The sequence below is a fragment of the Natator depressus genome, chromosome 16 (assembly GCF_965152275.1).
Source record: "Natator depressus isolate rNatDep1 chromosome 16, rNatDep2.hap1, whole genome shotgun sequence".
NCBI classification, from domain to species: domain Eukaryota; kingdom Metazoa; phylum Chordata; order Testudines; family Cheloniidae; genus Natator; species Natator depressus.
In genome coordinates this window covers 3,670,698-3,691,048 of record NC_134249.1, presented here as the reverse complement: position 1 = coordinate 3,691,048, position 20,351 = coordinate 3,670,698, and the positions used below count along the sequence as shown (strand labels likewise).

Genomic DNA, 20,351 nt, shown 5'->3' with positions numbered 1-20,351 from the left:
GTTTGCTCCTGGGTAACTCCCACAAGTTAGCTTACATCCAGCCTAGCCAGCATGTTGTGAATGAACTACTCAAGGTAATGGCCCATCAGTGAAAACAATGGGCATCCTCACCTAAGGGTCTTTCCTGTGAACTTTCTAGCCAGAATATGGGTAATGGCCCCTGCCATGATTCCTTGAAGCATGCAAGGGCATGTGACCAGATCATATGATGCTGGACTCCATCTTGTGCCTGTAGTTTTCCACAAACTGTACTGGGGACTTTGTTTGGAACAAAGAAGTTCCCTCCACATGGAAGAAACTATAAAAGGGGAAAGTGACATCACCATTTGGCCTCACTCCTCCCACAACTCAACACCTGGAAAGACATGTGGAAAGCAAAGGACTGAACTGGGGAGGGGTCCCAGGCGGGAAAGAAGGAAGCCCAGCCTATGTATGGAAGACTGGGGAAAGATTGGGGGATTTTGTTTATTTCTTAGGTAACCAACTTTGATCTGTACGCTATTACTATAATCACTTAAAATCTATCTATCTATCTGCAGTTAATAAATCTGTTTTATATTTTACCTAAAAACAGTGGTTTGAGTGTAGTGCATGAAAAATCTTAGCTCAGTTAATAAAAACCTGTGCATGTCCTCTCCACACTGAGGGAGGGGGTGGACTGGATAATCAACTGACACTGGTCAGGCTTTTGACCAGGGCAGGACAGTACAGTTCTGAGGTCCCTGGCTGAGGAGCTGATGGGGACTGTCTGGAGCCTCTCTATTGTGAGTTCATGAGTGGCTAAGAGAAGCCTCCATGTAACTGCAGCTGGGTGTGTCCCTGTCTGTGTATGGCTGTGTGAATGCAAGTCCTGGAGAGGATTGCGGCTTGTCACAGCCTCACAGTGTGAGAGGGGGCCCAGAGGGCTCAGCGGTGTCCCAGTTCCAGGTTGCACCCCAGGGAAGTCTGTCACAACGTGGTACTTGCTATTACTCCCCATCGTGGATGGGCTGGGCCTGGGCTCAGAGTGCACTACCCACATTTCAAAGGGGAAAGGCCAGTGGTAGGGTGCCTGCTCGCAGCCCAGGGACGCCCAACGCCTGCCCCGCTTAGCTCGCCCCGGGTGCCTGCTCGCAGCCCAGGGACGCCCAACGCCTGCCCCGCTCAGCTCGCCCTAGCGCCGGGTGCCCACTCGCAGAACAGGGACGCTCAGCGCCTGCCCCGCTCAGCTCGCCCCGGGTGCCCACTCGCAGAACAGAGACGCTCAGCGCCTGCCCCGCTCAGCTCGCCCTAGCGCCGGGTGCCTGCTCACAGAACAGGGATGCCCTGCACCTGCCCTGCTTAGCACCCGCTTGCAGGCCAGGGAAGCCCCCAGCACTCAACCTGCCTGATTTGCCCATGGTGAGCTAACAGGTGGACTCCTCCATTCCTAGTGCTCCACCTCCCTGCCGGCTGCGTCTCTGCATCCCTCCGGCTGTCAGCAGTGGGAGCACTGCATGGGCATTGGCGGGAGATCTGCGGGCAGAGCCATGCCAACTCGCTCCAGACCGCTCCCTGCCTCCCTCTGGGCATGCCCCCCACCATTACCTGGAACTCCACAGTGTTCTGCACTGAGAGGGTCGTGTTCCGCCAGCCTTGGCCCTGGTGCCCTCGGGCGCACCAGACTGTTAGTTCCCCCGCCATGCTGTACAGCTTCACCCGCAGCTCGCCACTGTCTGGGCCAGAGATGGAAGCGGGGGCCGAGGTCAATGCAGACAGCCAGGGACAGCAGCCCAGAGCTCAGCCTTTGCCTGGACTAACCCCACCACTCACAGGGCCCAGTGCAGCTCAGACATTGGAGGGTAAACCTGAGCACCCCCTCCAGAACCAGAGAGGGAAACTGAGGCATAAGGAGGGCAGTGACTTGCCAGGGTCCCACAGCCAGTGAGTGTCAGGGCTGGGACTAGAACCCAGGAGGCCTGGCTTCCTGCTCCAACCCCTGCACCTGACTTGTGCAGCATCACGCCCTCTGCTGCCATTCCCAACTGCATCAGCTCAGCTGGCTGGCCCAGGTGAAGCCCCTGGGCCAAGATAGCAGGCAGGGATGAGTCCCGCTGCCCAGGTAAACCAGCTTAGGCAGGCCATGTTGCCCACAAGCCCCCTAAGCCCTTGTGCAGCTGCTCTTACTGATAGGGTGGGGCCTCCCCGCGATTAGTGCCCCAGGGCGCCTAGAACAGCCTGGCCAGCCCTCAGCTTCACTGACATCAGCTCATGGCTTCATCAGTCTGTTGGGATAATTCCCTCACCCAGGATTTAGCCCCATTTGGGACCTTCCCAACTCCCTGCTCTGCCTCTCCCCAGCTGGAGTAGCACAATGACTGTGGATCCCCTGCCCACAGCTGGCCCCAGCCCTTTGCCTCTCACACGCCAGCCCCCCATGCCAGCACTGGGAGCGAAGGCCCCAGGCTTGTGGCAGTAGGCGTCACTCACAGAAGTGCTCTGGGAAGTCCATGTGGTACCAAAACCGAAGGCAGGCGCCCGTGGTGGCTGGCAGGTGCTCGCTCAGGAGCCGGGCCGCGTTCCCCCCAGGCCCCAGCACGCTGGCATCGAAGTAAACATAGTGACCTGTGGGGGAGATGCAGCAGGAGTACAGGGGCCAGCCTCCTTTTGCAGGCCAGGTCGGGTCTGCCCACCCCTCATCTCCCTGTGCCCTTCTGCCTACTGTGGCCCAGGGCTCCTCGTCCGACCTTGCCCAAACCCTTCGGGTTGACTCCTAGGCAGCACTCTGCTTCACCGACCTGTTGAGGGACACTCCCAGGACACTCCCTGCCTCAGTGGGCAGCCACAGGGCCCCTCGCCCCCAAGGGGTCCACAGGCAGGGCCAGGCGGAGGCACGTTGGTGCAGAAGGGCAGGGCTGTGCCCTGCTGCTTCCTGAGCCGTGCTGGGGCTGGGCAGAAACAGGGTCTCAGAGTCCAGGGCCGCCAGGCCTGTCAGCTGCACAGCTCCACACAGCATGCGAAGGGAACTGGCCGGCTGGGAGCCTGGCCAGATCCACATGGGGCGGATCTGCCCAGGTACCCATGGGCGGGGGGTGTTGCACTCCATGTTCCCCACAGTGGGCCCCGGTTCCCCCCAGCTAGGAACCTGACGTCAGAATCCACAGAAGGGCTCGGTGCCCCCCAGCCTGGGCCAGAGCCCCATGGGCTCGGTGCCCCCCCACAGCCTGAGTCAGAGCGCCATGGGCTCAGTGCCCCCCAGCCTGGGCCAGAGCGCCATGGGCTTGGTGTCCCCCCCACAGCCTGGGCCAGAGCGCCATGGGCTCAGTGCCCCCCCCAGCCCGGGTCAGAGCACCATGGGCTCAATGCCCGCCCACCCCCAGCCCGGGTCAGAGCACCATGGGCTCGGCATCCCCTCCCCTTAGCCTCTCTGGCCCTCTGAGTTTCAGAAGCGTCTCTCTGCTCCCCCCAACTCATGGGGCTCAGTTACCCCACCATTTCCCAATGTGGTCAAGCCCCACTCGCCTGTGATCCTGATGGGGCCCTGGGTCAGTGCTGGTGGCTGGGCACTGCCCGAAAGCCAAGCTCTGAGCTGGGGCTGTCACAGGGTCAGTTCTGGTCCTTTGGGGTCACGCATTGCACCATCACTCCCAGCAACACCAGCCACTGCCAGCCGCAGAGAAAGGGTGGGTCGCCCCACAGCCAGTGAGACAGTCTGGGGACACGGCAGTGCCAGCACTGCAGCATGGCCCCCAGCCAAGATCCAGGCATCCTGGGTGGTGCTGAGAGCCGCTGAGTACTGTGCTGAGCCGCAAGTCATGCCGGGCAGAGCTCAGCCAGCCCCTGACCAGTTCCTGAGCCACTCATCGTCTCTTCCGCCCAGCCCTCAGGAACGAGCGCCTCCGGAGGCTCTGGCCCGGCACTCCTGGCCATGCTGGGCACTGTTCTGAAGTGAGGAGCCTCCCTGCCCAAACACTGAGTCCCCCAGCCCCCTTTCTCTGCCGCCCACCCCCTCCCAGGAAGGCTGCATGGTGAGGGCTACCTGCTCAGCTCCCCAGCCCTGCCCATCAGTGTGTGGGTCCCTTGGACACCCCCACAGGGCAGTCAGAACCCCGCCTCCAGGATGCCTCCCCCAAGCAGCCCCATCTCCGCTCCTACCTGGCCAAGAGTGCCTCTCACCTGCTGTCGTGCCCAGCGTGTGGTCCACCTCCGGGCCCGGGCTGGCCCCGCTTTTCCAGCCCCAGGTGTAGCTGCCCAGGGTGTGGTCTGAGGGGCTGGTCCAGCCACAAGTGTCTGACTCAAAGTCACAGGAACCTGCCAGCAAGAGACCCCCTGCCCCATTACAGGAGCATGGGCTCATGGTGCCACTGGGGCATCCTCTGGGCCCACCCTGCACTCACTGGGAGAAGTGCGGGATCAGGCCCTTGGCAAGACCTCTCTGGGGCAGCCCCATCCCTACGAGCCTGGGCTGCTACACAGGATAACAGCAGCATGTCTCTAACCACGGGGACAGTCATCACCTTGCCCCCGGAGCATCCCCCAGCCCTGCCTGCTGCCCCCATACGCTTTCCCCCGAGCGTCCCGGCCTGCCCTGCTGCTCCGCGCTGCGCTCCCTTGACGGCCACTGCCAGCTACAAAAGGGAGCAGCACAAGCAGGAGGCTGACCTGCGGAGGGAGCAGTGACGGTGCCGGGGGAGCGTGCTGCCACGGCCGAGAGGGCTGGGGGACTGTGGAGTCCTCCTCTCTGGCCCCAGCCTCGGGACAGCCTGCCTGCATCCCAAACTCCTCATCCCCAGCCCTGCCCCACCCCAGAGCCCGCACCCCCTGCCAGAGCCCTCACCTCCCCCACAACCCAACCCTCTGCCCCAGCTCTGAGCCCCCTCCTGCACTGTGAACCCCTCATCCATGGCCCCACCCCGCAGCCCTCATCCCACACCCTAACCCTCTGCCTTAGCCCTGAGCCCCCTCTAGGGTGACCAGATAGCAAGTGTGAAAAATCGGGACAGAGGATGGGGGGTAATAGGTGCCTATACAAGACAAAGCCCCAAATATCGGGACTGTCCCTATAAAATCGGGACATCTGGTCATCCTAGCTCCCTCCCACACCCCAAACCCCTCATTCCCAGCTCCACCCCAGAGCCCTCACCCCCAGCCAGAGCCGTCATCCCCCTCCACACCCCCAAATTGTGCAATATAAGGAAACTGCTAACCGCTTACTGTTTCCAGTCTATTTTTACAGTATTTTTAAAAATATATATTGGCTTACAAGGCACAGGGGCGGGGGGGGCAGGACTTGGACCCGTTCTGGGCACCACCAAAAATTATACAAACCTGCCGCCCCTGGGCTGAGCAGCAGGTTCCCAACCCCGCCTTGGCTGCCATGTTCAGATTGGTAGGGGCCAGCTCCTGTCTGACCCTGCTGCGCACAGCAGTGTACATGTGTCACACCTGCCCTGGCCTTTCCACTTGGACACCGACACACAACTGGCCAGGACCCGTCCTAGGGGTCCTGTAGGAGCTGCAGAGAGAAGCCAGCCAGAGACGTCCCGCAGGCAGGCGCCAAAGAGGGACCTCGGGCTGCTCCAGACTCTGCTCGGTGCTGGCTGGCACGTTGCGCCAGCTGTCCCCTCTCAGTCCTCACCTCGGCATCCCTCCTCCCCTCCCCTCCCCTGCCCCCCTTTTCCCGTGTAGCTGAACCCACCCGCTGCAGCTAGCTCTCCCCTCACTGCCCCCTGCTCAGCCTGCTGGGCCACCCTCCCCTTCCCCAGCCAGACTGCCCGGCCCTGAAGAGCTGTGTCTGGAAGCACCTGCCTAGTGGGCCCTGGGCACTATCAGCCGCGTACCTGGCTCTGGGCAGCTGCTGGCCTTCAGGTTCAGATCATCGAGGGCGACGTAGGAGAGCTCGCCGCCAGCACTCACCACCTCGAAGGCGACCTGCCAAAGAGAGCAGGGAGCACATCCAGGGTCAGGCCGGAGGTCCCGCCAGAGCCGACTGGACACCACTGGGGCTCGGCATGCTCTCAAGGAGCCTGGAAGGGAGGGGCCAGGCCCACCCAGGGCATTGCTCTGCTCCTCCTCTTTGTGCAGGCTGGGCCAGCGCCTGATGGACCCCCCAGGTCTCAGCCATGCAGCGACAGCATGGTGCCCCAGGACTAGCCCAGGTCTGCTCCAGCCTTCCAACCCTCTGCTGGCCGGTGCCCATGTGCCACAGGGAGGTGCATGGTGTAAAACCTACCCAGCTCCAGTGGAGGACTTGACCTTCCTTCCCCCTCACCAGGCCTGGCAGGCCCAGTCCAGCCTCCACCCATGGATGGCTACCCGCGGAGTAGCCGGGGCTGGGGTTCAGCCCAAGAGAAGTCCCTCAGAGCACATCTCTGCTCAGAGAGCAGCTTCCAGGATTAGGCGGCCAGGGCTCTGGAGCTCCTCTCTGACTCAGGCTGGGATCTGACTGATCGCCCTGTTATGTAGAGGTAGCGCATCAGAGCCCCAGTCAAGGACCAGGTCCCCTAGCTGTCTCACCTGCCACTCCTCAGCCACTTGGACAGTCACTTTACCGTAGCGCCAAGCGTCCCCCTGCACTGAGCTCACGCTGAACAGCCTCCGCTGCACCCCCTTCTCCTTCACACACACCGTCAGAGACCCTAGCGAGAGACAGAGACGGTGATATCTCCTGAGGGCCACCCACTGGAGCAGTGGCACCGCCAAGCCCGTGGCACTGGTGGTGTTACCGGGAGCTTGCTCTGCTCTCAACCTTCCTCCAAAGCACCATGGAGGCAGCATGCAGGGCACTGGGTGTCAGGGCCCCTGAGTTCTAGTCCTGACTCACTGCGGGGCCCTAGCCATTTCCATACTGGTGCAATGGGGCTGACAACAGGGCACGGAGAGACCCCCCCAGGCTCCGTCACTAGCAGTTCCATGGGGAAGATGTTTCCAGGCACTGCCAGGACACTTGGCTGGCCGGCCTCGAGCCCTGGCTTGACCTGGCTAACTCTAGCCTCCCGGGGAGCTGGCAGAACCCACGGGCCCGAGAAATGCACCTGGGCCAGGGTACAAGTAGGAGGCAGTGGGATTTGTTCCTGGGTTGGAGGTCCCCACACTCCTACTCACACTCCCTGTGAGGTCGCGGGTGGGGGTCGGGATGCCCAGTTTACCATGAGGGAACCAACCACCAAGAAGGGCCGTGGCTCACCCAGCAAGCGTGTGGCAGAGCCGAGACGAGAACCCAGGAGTCCTGACTCCCAGGCCTGGCTTTAACCACAGAACAGCCTTCCTCCACAGCCTCTTGCCCCTCACTCCACTGCCCAGCATCTCTGCGCCCGCCAGCCCGAGGGGATCAAAGGCTTCCGGGCTCACCTGGGTCACTGGGGCTCAGCTGGTACCAGAAGCCCAGGCACTGCGGATGAGTCAGGGGCCTGTACTGCCCAGAGCTCAGAGTGGCTGCTTGCCCACGGGGCAGGGAGCCCTTGCTGGTATCAACAATCATGTAATATCCTGTGGAAAACAAAACCCAACAGCCTGGCAGAGAGAGTCACTTAATCATTCCAGGCCCAGAACTGAGACCCCTGGGCCCGGGGCACAGCCATGGACCCTCCAGCATCAGCCCCGATCAGACCCCTGGGCACGGACTGGAGCACAGTCATGGACCCCCCCATCCCCCCAGCAGCATCCCTAGTCAGACCCCTGGGCACGGGGTACAGCTACAGACCCCTCTCCCCCATAAGGGCTAAGGCCTTTTTCTGCAGCCACATTAGGAGGGCAGCAGCCATGAGCTAAAATCAGACAGTCACATCCTCACATTCCCTCTACATTACATCAAACCAATGAGCTATCAGGCTGTTAAGAAAGCTCCTGTCCCAACAGTACCACCATCACCCATAAGCAAGGAATCTCTTCAGATATTTAAAGAAAACTTTGTTTGCTGGCATTCTGTCTGGCAAGGAATCGCTTATCAGCAGTTGTGGGTGGTGAAATCGCTTTTCTTTATTGTTTTGCCTTTATGGTCCCTACTTCTCTATTACTAAGGCTAAGATTGTGTCATGGTTATTTTTAGTAAAAGTCATGGACATGTCACAGGCAATAAACAAAAATTCACGGTGGAAGCTGTGACCTGTCTGTGACTTTTGCTGCTGCAGCTCCATGGTTCCTTCCCCCCATACTGCGGTGGCTGGGGGGTTCCCTATCTGCCCACAGCAGCTGGGAGCTGCAGGGTGACCATATTGCTCAAGGAGAAAATGGGACACCCCCAGCCGCTCACCCGAGGCGTCCCCCTCCCCCTGCTCGAGGTCTGAGGAGGACCCCCTCAGGAGTCCGTCACCTGTTGCTGGAACCTTGTCGCTGCTGTGGCCTGTCACTGGAACCCTGCCCAGGCCCCAGCTCGGGAGTCCCACAGCCCCAGGGGCTGAAGCAGGGAATGGCAGGGAGGTCTCTGCAAGTCACTTCCATGCAGGGTGACCAGATGTCCCGACTTTCTAGGGACAGTCCCGATACTTGGGGCTTTTTCTTATATAGGCACACATTACCCCCCACCCGCGTCCCGATTTTTCACATTTGCCATCTGGTCACCCTATTTCCATGACCTCAGTGACATAAACCCAGACTTATCTATTGTTTATCTAAATGGTCTCTGTCTGGTTCTTTGATTGCTTCTGTCTGTTATATAACTAATTTTGCTAGGTATAAATCAACTAAGATGGTGGGGTATGATTGGGTAAAGAATTGTTTCACAATAGGTTAGGACCGATCAAAGAATTATTTTATAATACTTTAGTAAAATGGTTGGTTAAGGTACAACAAAGCAGGACTCAAGTTTAACTATGTAAACTGGAGTCCAAAAGGAAATTCTTTGGATTGGAACCAACTCCAGGACACAGCCCAAATGACCTGATCCTGCCTGGCCACCAGGAAAAGTTCCTCTGCCTCCTTGGGAACGGGAAGCATTGTCTGCTTAGCGTGTGTGTTCTGCTTGGTAGCTGTGAATAGAGGTTAAGGATATTACTGTGTAAGGCTCTTTCACTGGCAAAAGACCCCCCAAACCCACACAAGATTATGCCCTGAGCAGTGGCAGATTTAGAGTTTAGTGGGGCCCTGTGCGCAGCTTCATTTTTGGGGCCTGACCCTCGGGACCCAGCTAAGTAAGAGAACATTCTCTCGTATCTCCCCCCAAGTTTTCCAATCTTTTTTTTCTTCATCCTCCTCCTATATTATAAGTAATAGGAAGTAAATTAAAATAAAGTGAGGTACCTTGATTGTTTTTGAATTCTAACTTTTTTTTCACAGACCACTTGAAAATTGCTGAGGGACTCAGCAGACCACTTAATGATCTTACCAAACGTTGAACTATTGTGAAGTACTTTGGATAAGAGCGCTTTATAAAAATACTTAATAACCTTTCCTCGGTCCACCTGAATGGAGTTCTCAGACCACAGTTTAAGAACTTCTGGTCTAGATGAAAGCTTGTTTTTACATTATACTAATGTGAAAAATGTGTAAAAATAAAAAGTACAGATGACACATGATGGAAAAATAAAAGTTAACTTCCTCTGAAGAACCTTATCCAATTTGGAAAAAAAAAATTTATTCAGATAGCTTTCTTTTTCCACTTTTTTTTTAGAAAATCGTCAATTAAGTCATCGTAAGTAACATTTTGTAAAGAGGCACTTTCAATTGTCAATATTGTCGACCTTATCAAATGTTCCTGACTCGTATTTTGAAAATAATTTTTAATTCGTTTCAATACAGAAATAGAATGTTCACCAGAAGCGTTTGGGACAAGTATTGTTAAAAATATTTTCAGAATGGTTTCTACATTTGGAAAGGTTGCCTGCAAACCATCACATATAAATCTATACAAATCAATTGGTGATCTCGAAGCACAGACCTCATCATTTTCGTTAAAATGAATGAAATGTTTCACTTCATCTTCAAAAAGATTTGTGTCTATGTCCTCTCAGTAGAATTCACTTAATTTCTTACTGTAGTGGCTTTTAGCATTTTCATCCATACTTCTGTCAAAAAACAAGCAAAATAAAGCAACAATTTTCTTTAGAGATTCACCTCTACTCTGCAATTGCACTATTATTGTGTCACAAATAACAATGACTGTCCCAACGATGATCTGCTCTTTCCCTTTTAAATTGATTTCATTGTCTCTTGCTTCCACTGAGCTACAGTCATTTTGAACTTCTATGACAAAACTTTTAACTGAGGTTAACAATTGTGCAGGATTCAATACATTTGTATCAATCTTTTGCAGCGATTTGCTGATGGCATTAATTCTTTGAAGTCAACAGTTCCAAAAAAGAGTAAAAACAGCAATATCGTACTTTTCAAACTTTTCTGCTCAGGACTTTGCTTCATTTTTCACACGTGGTTTTACAGAATTTGATATGGCTGTGTCAAATAAGGTTTTCTTTATGTCATCATAGCTCATTTTCAAAGCCAAAACAGCATCTGCATGAGCAGACCACCTGGTGTCACCAATTCTTTTGACAGTCGAATGTTTTTCATTTGCCTGCTCCAAGCGTGATTGTAGCATACTCCACCGGTGTGTGGAAACCAAAAAAAAAGGCATACACGTTTTGAACAAAGTCAAAAAATGTGTAGCTCCCTCACAAGATTCGGCTGCAGCATTGCAGATTAAATTTAAGGAATGGCTGGAACATGGTATGAATAAAGCAGAGGGGTGCATCGTACAGTCTTGCCTGTAGACCTGAATATTTTCCTGCCATATTTGTGGCGTTATCAAAGCTCTGCCAATGACAGTTTTTGATGTCCAAACCTAATTTTGCAATGATTTCCAAACCGTTGTCTGCAGACCTTCAAAGTGTGGGATTTTAGTGGGACAAAACAAAGAAATCACTCTACAGCTTCACCATTGCCGGTCACATTTCTTAAAATTAATGTTAATTGGTCTACATGACTCACATCTGGTGTTGAATCGACTATTATAGAATAATGCTTGGCATCCTTTACTTCATCAGTGAATTGGTTTCTGAGCAGCTCTGCCATTATAGTGAAGAATTCATTGTAGGTTCAGTGTGTTAAAAAGTTGGTCTTCCCTGAGCCACAATACTGATAATTTTTCAAATGTTCTTTGAGAAAATCATCAAATTCACTAAGATATTCAAGGCGGGTTAAAAAATTACCTTTTTGATTTGGCAATGATGACTCATCATGTCCTCTTCAAGGTAGTCCCAAAGAAGACAGCAGTTTGACCGGGGCAACAACACGTCTCAGCACTTCCTTTTCACTCCTGAGCTGATAACACAGAATCAATTCTTCCAGATAATTTACACCTTGGAACGAACTTACACATAACGTTGATATGAGCTTTGGAAGTTTCATGATCAGCGATATGTCTTGCAACGTTTCTCCAATTAGAGTGCCCGTCAACGAATGTTTGTTTTCCTTTACTATGGTCAGGGATTAATTTGCAAACATAACAGTAACCTGCCTTAGTGGTTTATGAAACAATCAACCAAATTCTCATTTCTGTCATCCCATTCTTCTTCATCATCCTCAGAAAATGGGACTCATGAAGACCTCTAAATTGCTTTCGTCCTGCAATCTCATACTCTTTTCTCAAATTTTCCATATTACCTACGTTTTTCGGTTCATTTACTAAGAAATATTCTATCATATCCAATGCAACAGATTTTGGCCATAATGCAATGTCTTCAGGGTAGGTTTCTTCCCTTACTTCAACAAAATTACCAATATTTTGTAGTTCCATTGTCACTTCAGAGTCCACTTGTTCAACTTTTGCAGTCGTTGTGGTATCCCCACAACTCGGCAAGCGATCAGATAATTCAGATGTTTCCTCGCCCATACTTTTTGATGAATGTCCACAATTCAATACTTCAAGCTTTTAAAAATAAGATGAGAAACTGTCTTTTTGCTTCGCTTCGTCTTCTTGCCTCGCCTTGATTTTTTTTGCATTTTTGACTGCCAGACTCAGTGTTGTTCCATTATTGCTAAAAAATTGACCTTGATTTTAGGCAGATTAAAAATGTCTGAAAGAGCAGCAGCGTAGCCACGGGTGAGCCTCAGTGGGCCATGGACCACCTAATTAGCTTTAACGCCATTAATTCCATGTTTTTATCAGGCTCTGAAACAATGTGGGGGAGGGTGTTTTTATTCAATTGGATAATTGGTCAAGCAGACAGACTGTGACTGGCAAATGACGATTTCCCTTAGTTGCTGTTATGCTATTGCTGAGACACAGAAAAAATGGCAAAGCAAATAGACTACTTCAAAAAACCATGTTTAGAGCACAGTTCACAGAATAAGTTCTCAGAATGCAGAAAGCCTGGACTTCTTCGCAACTTGAAACACTCATTAAATTCAGTCATTTGTCAGATTCGTCCTGCATTTTGGGGCCCCCATTGTTGGGGGCCCCAAGCCACTGCACAGTTTGTTTCATGGTAAATACGCCACTGGCCCTGAGCTCTAGGAACTGGGTAAGGCTGGGGTTACGCCTTGAGCCCTAGGAACTGGGGAAAGGTGGGCGCCCTAGAGTGTGCGGGTAACACCCCAGCACCAGCCCTGGGCAGACCTTTGGGTACAGGGCACAATCATGGACCCCCCCACAGCAGACCCTGCCAGCCCTCCAACCAACCAGAGAAGGGACCCAGCTGCAGGCCCACAGTAAGGAAAAGCCAGAGAACAACCGCATCTTCCAGTGCACCTGAACCAGCATAGACCATGCGGGCTGACAGAGCTCTCCCTGTTACCTGACCTGGCACCTCCTAGAGTGCAAGACAGAGGGATTGTCACAGGGGCATGGCTACTCTATTGTACCTCCTGTTGGCCCAGCATGGCATTGCCAGCACTCCCTGCCTCAGTTTCTCTTCCCGAGGTGTGCGCCCTCAGCTTGCCATGCATCAGTCTGGGGAGGAGCTGTGGCTTAGCCCTCCAGCCATTTTACAACAAACATAACCCCGGGGTGGAGACGGGGGAGAACACCAAGAATCCAAACTCAAACGTTCCCACCAAACAGAAAGTTTCCTCTGCCCTTCAGGACTTCTTCACCTGCTCCCCCTCCCCCAGCCCTGCTCCCAGCCTCTTTCTATGCTTAGCACCTCCCGGAGCCCCAGGTCCCACCTGGGTCCCTGGAGTTCCCTTTTCCTTCCAGTCCCAGCCTGCCTTCTCCTTGCAGTGCCAACTACCGAGCAACCCCCACATCTCCTTTTCGAAAGCCTAGAAGACCCTTAATCTGGTGCCTCACCTGCCTTAGCCCACCCCTCAGGCTGGGGAGGTATGGCTGGTCCCTGCCAGCCACAGCACAGCACCCCGGCTGTTTCCACTGGCTCAGTGGAACCGGGAACCCAGGAGATTGGCATGGCCACCTTGGAGTGCCCTGGAAATGGACTGGCTCAGCCCCACCTGGCAGTGCCACACAGGCTCCCTGCTCACCCATCCCCCTCCAGTGTCCTGGTCCCCACCTCAGCCCTGCCCTGCAGCGTCCATGCTGCAGCATTCCAGCTGCTCACACGCGGTCTCTCTCTGGGGGACCAGCTTTTCCGCAGCACTCAGTGTGCCAGGTGCAGCCATGGGCCTGACAATCAGCCCATGGGCATGCGGGAGAGCTGCCTTCTGCAATCGGAACCATGCAAGGACAGTCCCCAGCACCGCACGGCACCTTCTTGGCTGGCCAGGGCCCTGTGCTGCAGGCAGTGTGCAGTGGCTGTTCGCCAGGCCCAAGGAAGGCAGACGGGCCCCCGCAGCCCTGCAGGAGCACAGGGGCTGCATTACCTCGGGCTGTCCCCACGGTGTGGTCAGTGGAAGGGCCAGCGGTGGCAGTGCCAGTGGCGTTGCTCTGCCGTGCCCATGTGTACTGCCAGCTGGAGGAGAAGCCACAGGCATTGGCCTCGAACGAACAGGACTCCTGGGGACCACAGGCTCCAGCTCGCACGGTGACATCGTCCAGGGCTATGTTCCCCAGGTACCCGTCCCGGAGAGCCTCGAAGACCAGCTGTCAAGGAGGGAGGCACACAGCACTGAGCACCGCCCCCATTGTCACCGCCTCTGCCTATGCTCACTGCTGGAGGGCGCCATGTCAGCACCACGCCTGCCTGGGACAGGATAAAGGGTCCTCAGAGGTACTGAGCCCAACGGCCACGGAAATCTGTGGAGTTAGCCACCTAAATACCCTCGAGGGTCTGGGCCCAAGTGACCCCTGGAAGCAGCTGCTGCCAGGGCTGCAGCCCAGGTGCCCTGTGGCTGGGTGAGCAGCACAAAGCCATACGGAGCTTGCACGGCCGTGCAGCCCAGCCTCGGGCTCAGGAGTGTGGCACTCGCTGTTATTACTTACTGAGTGCCAGCAAGGTCCCTGGTGCAGGCACATGGGGGCAGGCACAGCTCAGTGATCACAGCATGGCACTGGGGCCAGCAAGGCCGGAGTCCTACCCCTGGCTCTGCAGTGTCTCCCCACGTGCCACGGAAGAGCCTTGAGCACTGAGGGAAGAGGCATTGTGTCGGGGGCCTTACCTGGTACCTCTGTAGAGCCTGACGACTGAGTGTTGCGAATCCCAGGTGCCACATGCTGCCATGAGCTCCCGTTCGGGTCCAGAGCACCGTCTCGGGCTCCCCATCGTGCTGTATCTTTAGGTTCAGCGTGCCTGGGTTGGAACTGAAGGTTAGGGAGCCCATGGGAATGGGCAGGCGAACAGCAAGTGGGGACAGTCACAGAGCATTCCTTGAGCCCCTGTCACACAGCCAGGAACCCCCTCCCCAGTGACCTGCAGCCAGCTCTGGGGGGATGACCGCCGGCAGGCAGGGGCAGCCTCTGCTGGAAAGTGACCAGGGATCTGCATTGGCAGAGCATACAGGAGCCTGGGTTTTACGTCCCCAAAGAGAAACATGCCTGGCACTCAGTTCATCGCCCCGGAAGGGGCAGACGCTGGGCTGAGCAGCTGAGAATGGAACCTGTGGTTCTCGGGAGCTAAAGGTGGCCTTGCACCCCAAGTGCTGGGTCCCTGTAAAAAAGCCACCCCAGGCCAGTGAGCAAGAGGCCTGTGGGAAGGAGTCTTGGTAGGGCTGAAGCAGGGAGGGCAGGGGTCTGTCCTTCTTTGGGGGCACTAGGAAAGGGAGGGAGCCAGGATGGGAGAGAGGCTCCTCGTGCTGGGGAACTCTCTCTCCCAGCCTGCACTGGGTGACCCACACAGTTGGGACCTCACCCCCGGAAGGGCGAGCACCAGGGTGACCCACACAGCAGGGACATGTCCCTCTCTGCAACACAACTCCAGCCCTTGGCTCACACCCACGCCCCTCACCATGGCCTCCTGGGCAGTGCCCAGGTGTGTCCTTGCCAGAGGTGCCTTCTGTTGAATGCTAATGCCAGGCATGTCAACTGGCACCTTCCTGGAGGAGATGGGGAAGGATCTGTTTCTCCTGCCCCACAGATAATGGGCCCTGGAAGCCCTAGCAGAGTGCGACTTACCACTCTGAGGGCCATCCAGGCGGTACCAGAACGAGAGACACTGCTCTCTGGTGGGAGGGTCCTGGGGGTAGGTGATGAGACGTGCGCTCAGGGCCCAGGTACTTTGGGCGGAGAGATCCACGGACAAGAAATAGCCTTTCAGAAGCAAACACAGCCCACGGTGAGAGCTGGAGCAGCAGGAACAAGGGCAGGCAGGTATCTACAGACACGAGCCCAGCCCTCCCTGCAAACACAGCCCCAGCTTGCTACAGCTACAGGCCAAGCCCCATCACACCAGCCTCACCAAGATCTTGGCCAGGCCCTTACCCCAGCCCAGGTGTATCAGCAACCCCTGAGAGCTAGAAAGGCAGCAGACAGAAGCAAACCCAGCCTCTCCCAGAGGAACTCTGCTTGCTCCCTACCAGAGCCCTTGCCTTGCCCCACAGCCCAGCCTGGGGCCTGGGCCCAGGCACGCCCCCTGCACTCCACAGCTAGGGGCCCAGCTTTGCCTTCTAAAGTTCCTGGCCCTCAGCTCGCCTTCTTTGGGCTGAGTTTGGAATGGATCCCAGAGCCCCAGCTGAGTGCAGCTCTGAGACCAGCTCCACAGGGTAGGCCCTGGAGGAGGGCCCCAACCCTGCTGCTTAACCTGCCCTGTGCACCCCATAGCCAAGGAGTTTCTGAGGCAAGCCCTCCGGCTCCCCAGCAGGACCCACCTGTGCCGGTGGTGTGGTCAGAGCCCAGCCCCAGCCCTGTGCCTCGCACCCACTCAAAATCATCGCTCTGATCCTGGTACCAGCCGCAGAGACCCATCTCAAAGTTGCAAGACAGCTCTGTGCAGAGAGAGGAAAGGCCAAGTTGTGAATGAAGTCAGAGACTGGGGCAGGGGCCAGGGGGCCGCCATCCTACAACCAAACTCCTCATTCCTGGCTCAGCCCCACATCAGAGCCACGTTACAGCTGCTATGGTCCATCCCCAAGCCCACTAATTTCAAAGAGCTCTTAGGTCTAGTGGCCAGAGCAAAGGAGCAGGAAATTCTGTTCCTGGGTTCTCTGCTGTACTCTGAAAGGGTGTGAGGTTGAGTGGTCAGAGCAAGCAAACTGGGAGTCAGGACTCTTGGGCTCTATCCCAGTTCTGCTATTGCTTCACTGTGTGACCCTGGGTAAGTCACTTAATGTGCCCGTGCCTCAGTTTCTCAATCTGGAGTTGGGGTGAGCTCCTTGCTCTGAGCTGTCCAGATGGAAGGAGGTGGATCCCTTTGTTGGTTACATGCCCTTCTCTCTGCCCGGGAAGAAGAAGAGCAAGCTCCAGTCCCTGCTGGCTCCTGATGCCCTTCCCTGCCCCTTTGATGGGAGCCTTGAGCACTTGGCAGGCATGGGGAATCTGGATCACCCCCTGGAGGGCGGGGAGTAGCCCAGAGGGCACATGGTGGCTGCAGGAAGGAAGGCCACTTGGGCAGTGATCAGAAGAAAGGGTATCCAGGGTTCCCAGTCCTTCTGCTCCCATGGTGCTGGAGACACTCTCAGCATCATCCCCTGCATGGGCACTAGGAATGTGAATCTGACAGGGTGTGGTTCTGGTGCCGGGACTATACTCCTGGGCCTAGATCTTCAAAATTATTTAGGTGCCTAACTCCCATTGATACCACTGGTCCCCAACCTTCTGCAAGGACAGCTCTGCTGGCCAGCCAGATGGCAGCTGCTTCCCTACTGCCTGCTGGCATGGGCTGTCCCCACAGTCCCCAGGGGATGAGGAGCAAACCTGGGAGAAGGGCAAGGGAGGCTGCAGGGGGCAGAGATCACTGGCTCTTGGATGAGCATGCAGACGCCCTGCACCTTCATCACCCACCTCAACTCGGCGCCCAACACGGGCAGCATACAGGATGGTGGAGTCCCTGTGCACGAAATTCAATACCATGCCAGTGTAGGGCACCTCCAGCCACAGCCTGTTGTTAACCTGCTCTTCATGCAGTGGTAGTAACTAACCCATGGAAAAGAGCAAATCTTGCACTTGGCACCGTCTGGAACCAAGCCCTGGAGCATGAATGGGTCAGGGCTGGTGAGTCTACCCATCCTGGGCCAGCAGCAGAGCAGGACCCCAGTGGCAGAAGTTGGTAAGTGTCCGATTCCCGTTTCCCTGCGGTGCCCCATGGAGAGATGTACCTGAGGCATCTGGAGGGGTAAAGCGGGGGTCGCAGTTCACAAATGCAACATCGTCCACAGCAGCACTCTGCACTACGGGGCCACGCAGATCCACCAGGGCAATCAGCTCCAGCTGAGGGGGACAGCAGCCCTGGTAAGAGCCATGGCTGCACACACACCCCATCCTGGCCCCACAGTCCCCTCCAGACACTAGGGGCCCAGAAGTCTCTGTGAAAATTCAGCACAAAGGTGAGAGGTGCCGTGTGGTATCCTGGTGGTGGATGGGCAGTGGCCCCCTCAAATACCAACCTGCAGGGGCCTCCCCTGGGAGCGAGACAGGAGCTCCCTCTGTGGGGCCCATTCAGCCCTTGGCTGCTGACAGCAAGAAGCCAATCATTGCTGAGACCCCTGCCTATGTCTCCCCAGGATGGAGATTGGCTGGGGCTGAGTTTGGGCACTGCCACCCTGGCTAGACTGGAGTCAGCACTGAGACATGAAGGGCTCCTGTTCCATCCCTGGCCCCCTGACCAGCCGGTCCCCGCACCCCAATTAACCTCCAGGGTTTGCTCCTGGCTCAGTACTTTGTTCTTGGGGCTGCAGCACTGACACAAGACGGTGCCCAAGCTGCCTGCATGTGCTGGGGACGCCCTCGGAGCGCCCACAAGGCCCAAGATGGGTGTTTTCAGGCTGCTTTGCCCACCTGGAAGGGTCTGGCTCTCTCCCCAAGAGGAATGGTGACGTGTTTCCACTCCGCGCTGCCGTTGCCCTGCATGCGCCAGGCCAGCCTGTGTGTCCCCAGGGCATGATCCACGATGCCGAGCGCAATGAACCCTAGCAAAGGGAGAGGGGGGATGGCAGGGCAGCTGCTGGCTCTGAGACACTGGCCCTAGCCGCCGGCCCAGCAGCCTCCTTGGGAGCCCACCCAGCATGGCAGGGCCCAGTACCAGCAGCTGTGTCAGGCAGCGGGATCCGAGTCAGGCAGCCAAGCTCATTGCCTGGCAGGGCTGGAGTACTGCAGTGACCCCTCCGGTGACTCCTTGCCGCTCTGATGGGGGAGGGGGTCACGTCCAGCAGGGAGGCTGGGTCTGCACTGCCTGGGGATGGGGATGGGGATGGGAAGATGGGGCCAGGCTCCAGGTGGGGCTCAGAGAAACCTCTTCCCTGGGGCAAATAGGCAGAACATGGCTGCCTCCTCCCCCTGCAGCACCGGGAGGAGCCTATTGGCCCATAGTCAGCACCTAAGGCCCCGCCGGGGCATATTGTGGGGGACAGGGCATAGGACCCTCCCTCTGCGCTGGAGAGCTGAGTGCAGCACGGCTGGGGGGCAGCGAGTGCAGGTACCTTGGGGGTCGCTGTGCAGCCAGTAGTGCATCTCCACAGAGCAGGCCAGGCCCGAGGGGCCCAGAAGGGGGGTGCGAGCCCTTGCCACGGACACCATCTGGCCTGGAGCCAGCTCCACGCCCAGGTAACTCCCTAGGCAGGAAACACAGGCCTCAGCAGGGGAATGGTCACCCCTCCTCCACTGCCCCCAGGCCCCTCCCCCACTGCCCCCAGACCCTGCCTGCCCGCCCTCCCCTGCCCCACTGCCCCCAAGCACCGCCTGCCATCCCTCCCCTCCCCCACTGCCCCCAGGCACCGCCTGCCATCCCTCCCCTCCCCCACTGCCCCCAGGCACCGCCTGCCATCCCTCCCCGCCCCCACTGTCCCCTATAGGGCGGGTTAGGGGGTAGGTAGGTCTCCCCTGTGGGGTGATGGGAGTGGGGGTCTCACCAGTGGAAGGGTAGGGGGCAGGGGTCTCCCTGCGGGTGGCCTCACCTGTGGAGGTGTTGGTGGTGTGGTCTGCCCCAGGCAGTAAGCCCTTGCTGGCTTTCTCCCTCACCCACTGCAGCTGGCCCACACTGATGTCCTTCCAGCCCCTAGCCCCAGCCTCGAAGGTCGAGGTCCCTGGAACACACCAAGTTTTCACAAGCCTCGTCTGGGCCCCTGCAGCCACCGGGAGCGCGAAGCCTCTCACCAGGCGGTGCCAAGAGCCCCGCCTGCTCCTGGCCTGAAGGCGTCGCTGCTGCAGCCGTCTGTGCCCACAACCATCAGCACCGGCGGGGCAGCTGGAGACATGATCCCATGCACTACGGCCTTGGCTAGACAAGCCAGCGCATTACCCTGAGCCCCGTGGACCCAGGGAGCCTGGGGAGCTCTGGATGGCCTTGCTGGGTAGGTGCCCTGGGCCTGCCTGACTCCCCTGGGCTGAGGTTTCCTCTCCTCCCCCCACTGTGCCACAGCATGCCCGCTCCTTGTACCTGGGCTTCGCTCACGTGACCAGAGCTAGGCCCCCAGACGTGTCCAATAGGCATTCATGTGGCTACCTGTGATGCCCAGGTGACTTTCCAAAGGGAGGGTTCCTGGCCTGACAGTTCTCCGGGCTGGATCGAATTTATCTCTGTGTCTGCAGAGAATCTAGCACAATGGGGCCCTGATTCTGAGCAGGCTTCTGGGCATTTCCATCTGCTTGGTGTAAAACAGCAGCACGAGGGTTTGGCCAGCCAGGCAAGGAGCCAGGGTTTGGAAATGCAGAGTGTCAAAGTGCTGGTGTCAAAGCCCCAGCTGTCACTGCAGAGTGCCAGTCTGCCGAGTGGGCTTAGCACTGACCTTACTGACCAGATTCAGAAGCACAAAAGCACTGCACGATCCAGAGATGTGAGTAGGGAGGAAATCCGAGGCTGGGAGGGTAGAACAGGCTTGGATGGCAGCAGGGCAGGAGGTGAGGACTCAGGGGCGTTGGCAGAGTGGTGTGTGCAGGGATCCCAGGGCTGGGATGGCAGCGGGGCACAGGTGAGGACTCA

General features: G+C 56.7%; 1 protein-coding gene across 1 annotated transcript in view; it reads right to left on the bottom strand.

Annotated features, from left to right (window-relative positions):
• MAMDC4 (MAM domain containing 4) overlaps positions 1-20,351 on the bottom strand; it is a 50,890-nt gene that overhangs the window by 4,071 nt on the left and 26,468 nt on the right. Inside the window, exons 13-26 of the mRNA XM_074973535.1 lie at positions 19,327-19,455; positions 18,853-18,984; positions 18,212-18,342; positions 17,533-17,644; positions 16,087-16,203; positions 15,395-15,529; positions 14,443-14,573; positions 13,708-13,927; positions 7,309-7,446; positions 6,475-6,596; positions 5,799-5,889; positions 4,135-4,269; positions 2,449-2,583; positions 1,567-1,694 (exon numbers count right to left, since the gene is read on the bottom strand). Coding sequence (XP_074829636.1) covers positions 1,567-1,694; positions 2,449-2,583; positions 4,135-4,269; positions 5,799-5,889; positions 6,475-6,596; positions 7,309-7,446; positions 13,708-13,927; positions 14,443-14,573; positions 15,395-15,529; positions 16,087-16,203; positions 17,533-17,644; positions 18,212-18,342; positions 18,853-18,984; positions 19,327-19,455 — 1,856 coding nt within the window. The remainder of the gene's footprint in view (positions 1-1,566; positions 1,695-2,448; positions 2,584-4,134; positions 4,270-5,798; positions 5,890-6,474; positions 6,597-7,308; positions 7,447-13,707; positions 13,928-14,442; positions 14,574-15,394; positions 15,530-16,086; positions 16,204-17,532; positions 17,645-18,211; positions 18,343-18,852; positions 18,985-19,326; positions 19,456-20,351) is intronic.